This window comes from Anastrepha ludens, chromosome 3, assembly GCF_028408465.1.
Source record: "Anastrepha ludens isolate Willacy chromosome 3, idAnaLude1.1, whole genome shotgun sequence".
NCBI lineage: Eukaryota > Metazoa > Arthropoda > Insecta > Diptera > Tephritidae > Anastrepha > Anastrepha ludens.
Genome location: NC_071499.1, coordinates 98,668,912 through 98,672,381, shown reverse-complemented (window position 1 = coordinate 98,672,381; position 3,470 = coordinate 98,668,912). Strand labels below are relative to the sequence as shown.

The window sequence follows — 3,470 nt, the reverse complement described above, 5'->3', positions numbered from 1 at the left end:
GGCAGAAATACACTCGGAGGTTTGCCATTGCCTGCCGAGGGCAACCGCTATTAGAGAGAGCTTTTTCTTCATTTTGATGTTTTACCGAGATTCGGACCCACGTTCTCCTTTTTTTTTAAAGGAAACGAGTTTTTTAATAAAGGCAACTACAATTACAACCACCCTATTTGTTTTGCAGACATGATAATCGAATTTTTGTGGAGAAAATGTTTATAAAAAGCTTGAGGCCCGTTTGTAAAACTGATCGGAACAATACGATATACTTATTATTTTTAAGCTCCGCTACGCGCATAACATAATCCGGACAATCGTACTGTTTTTATTTTAAATTTCCTCCTGCAACGTTATTTCTGTATGTTTATATTTTCAAAAATGTTTCTCAATTTTACATTACACCGAAAAATACTGCAGAGTTACAATCAACCCTCCACTGAACATCTCTGCATACGAACTTCGTTTTTATTTCAGGTGTATGGCAACACCAACTTTTCGCTAAATTACAAAACTTTAACATTAAATTACTTGAAAACTATATGTCTCCGGAGGGTGCGGTTTTCAGTTTTAAGATGGAGATACACCCCTCTATCCCCTCCTCTAAATGTTTTTTTAAAGCAATACATTGTACTAAATTTTTCCCATAAGCAAAAACAAATGCATCTATGTTTTTACCAATATGCAATTGCTATCACCTGTAATAAATTAGCCTTGGAACCAACCAAGGTGGATTTATTATAGGTGACAGCATTCACCCAGCTGAATTTTTCGCCGTAGATATGGCTTACGTCAAAATGATATGCTTTGTTTGTATGTATTGGTACGTTTACATTCGTATTGTATTGTATTTTGACTTGATGCTTGTACCAAAGGCAACAACAAATACATGTAAGGTTCTACTTATATGTGGTTGCTGTCACCCATGATGCAAAGAATAATGAGATGGCGCCCATCGTGGTCCCGTTACTTTGCGCTCAGCGAATTTGACAACTAGTTACGTGATTTTAGCTCCAGTATGGCCAGATTACCATTTTCGTAACTTGATTTATCTTTTTTTTTTTTGTTATTTTTATTATTTTGTGTCTCGGAGTTTTAGTTCTTTCTTCATGACATTTTTCTAGTTGTTCTAATTAAAATGTCATGTTTATAATTTTGTAAAATATACATTTTTTAATAATTATTTAAATAATTCACTCAGTTTTATTTAGCTTTACTTTTTTTTAACATCTGGTGGCATTGCCCGCGATTGCCGGTGTTGTTGGTGTTCTTCTGCTTTCGGCAGTCAAATCTCTCTCTCGCTACTGCAGAGTTGCCTAGCTTTGGATATAAAAATGCACTAAATGCCCATTTAAAGAAAATAAAACACGAAATTTTTATTTTGTTACTTAAAGAACTTTGTATGCGTGACAAATTGTCTGTAGAATGTGCGTTTTTTTTTAAATAAATGTGTTATGCTTATGTACAATTTAATTTATGAGTTTTTTTGTTAAGCGAAACTCTTTTGTTAAGGGAACGACTTTTTTGCTATATTTGAAGTTCTGTAACTAGATAAGGTACTCTTTTCGTAAAAAAGTCAGTATAGTTTCTTTAGTATTTTCTGGTATTTTGTGGCTTATTTTTACAATGAATACATCTATTGATGCCCTATGTCCCACTAAGGATTGATGGCCGGGAGGAACGATTACACCTCTATGGTTTCAATTCGCATTCAATAAATTCAAAGGCTTTTTAAAATGTGTAAAAAGGTTTTCAATCTTAAGAAGAGTTGAGAGAGGGGCATTTAATATTTTTGCATAGCCTTAAATGGAGCCAAAAATAAAATTTTCACTTTCAAATTATCAAATTTTTTAAGAGTAAAAAAATTGTGAAGAGCAAATTGTTGACAGCACTGAATGTAATGTTTATAATTTTGTAAAATATACATTTTTTAAAAATTAGTTCAATAATTCACTTAGTTTTATTTAACTTTCTCAGCGTGGCCTTTTTTAAACTTCTTCTGTATAATAATACAGTTTTTTTTTAACCTAAAGTCTCGGTAGCCTTAAATTAAAAACAAAAAGAAACAAACACCAAACTTAAAAATTGTCGCATTTTCGGTATAAAAAAGCACTAAATTTATTGCGAAGAGCAAATGGTTGGCAATACTGCACAACTCAGCAAACGTGACGTCACGTACGCTCTGATGGGCGCAATCTTGTTTATATCATTCTTGGCTGTCACCTATAATTAATTTGCCTTGGAACCAACATTGACATGTGCAGATAGGTATGCATGTGTATATTATGCGTTACAAAGTATTCGATGCCATTCGGTACTAAACCGTAGTGTAGTACCCGCACTCGAAAGTTTTATCGTTCGATAATTATGGGCTGATGATAGTAGGGCGATTTCTTGAAATTGAATCATAATTCTTGATATTTGTGTTTGGTATTAATGGAGCTCACTGCTAAAAGTTTTGGGAAGTCACTTCCCACTGATGTCTGGGATGAAAAGATTTTGATCAAATCTTACAACGAATGCGTAAAACTTACGAACGAAGATATAGCAAAAAATATTGCTAGAAATACTAATATTTGGCCTACAAAAATAATGGGCGATTTGAATGAAGATGTCGGTATTAGCGTCGGTGACTATGTACGGGCCATATATGAAAATGATGGCTGTGACTATGAAGCGAAAATAATTTCGGTGAACGAAGCAAGTGGAACATGTGTAGTAAAATACATTGGATACGACAATGAGCAAACGGTCAATTTGAAGGATCTCGTTCCTACTTGGGGGAAAAAGGCACGCCGTTTGCAGTTTGAACAAGCTATTAACAGTACAAATAACTATCACAGTGATAAAAGGCCAGATATAGGTCACTCTAAAGAAAATGGTTTTATTAAAGTTCCCCCACCTCCACCAGTACCTCCCATGTTAACTCAAAATGTAAGCGGTTCAGAACATTTGTCTGCAATGTTAATGTCATGGTATATGAGTGGTTATTATACGGGTATATATGAAGGAATACAAATTAGAAATTCAAAGAGGAATTCTAAAACTTGATTTAATTGTAATAAAAATTTAGTTTTTCTTAGCAACCAATTGAAGTTAATGTTTTATTTCGATAAAGGACCTCACGGGTATTCGTACTCCTCGGATCATTGTTTGCGCGAATCTGACCAGAGTACCTGGTAACCTGCAATTTTTGCAGTGGCTGGCGGCATCTTCGGACATGTGCAGTTTTGGACACCGTTAGAGATTGCGAAGTGACTGTGTCGTCCCTTGCTCTAGATCGTGGCCATATCTCATTATCTGGTCACAATAACGCCTCACGCCTCAAAATGAAGCCATTCTTCCGAGAAGCTTGCAGCATTGAACTGCAACGAACTTTCGAGTAGATTTCCCAAATAGACAATTCCATGGAACGTCAAGGAAATTTTGATGGCTACCGTCCAAGATAAAAAACTACAATAGTTTCTCACAGATCATAT

General features: G+C 34.8%; 1 protein-coding gene across 1 annotated transcript; it reads left to right on the top strand.

Annotated features, from left to right (window-relative positions):
* Window positions 1-2,326: 2,326 nt before the first annotated feature.
* Window positions 2,327-3,086, top strand: LOC128856647 (survival motor neuron protein). Its single transcript, XM_054091958.1, has one exon. The coding sequence runs from the start codon at window positions 2,428-2,430 to the stop codon at window positions 3,040-3,042; it is 615 nt and encodes a 204-aa protein (XP_053947933.1). The 5' UTR covers window positions 2,327-2,427; the 3' UTR covers window positions 3,043-3,086.
* The last annotated feature ends 384 nt before the right edge of the window (window positions 3,087-3,470 follow it).

Excerpts from the sequence above, each read along its gene's own strand:
- LOC128856647 (XM_054091958.1), top strand. The coding sequence starts at position 2,428 with ATGGAGCTCACTGCTAAAAGTTTTGGGAAGTCACTTCCCACTGATGTC.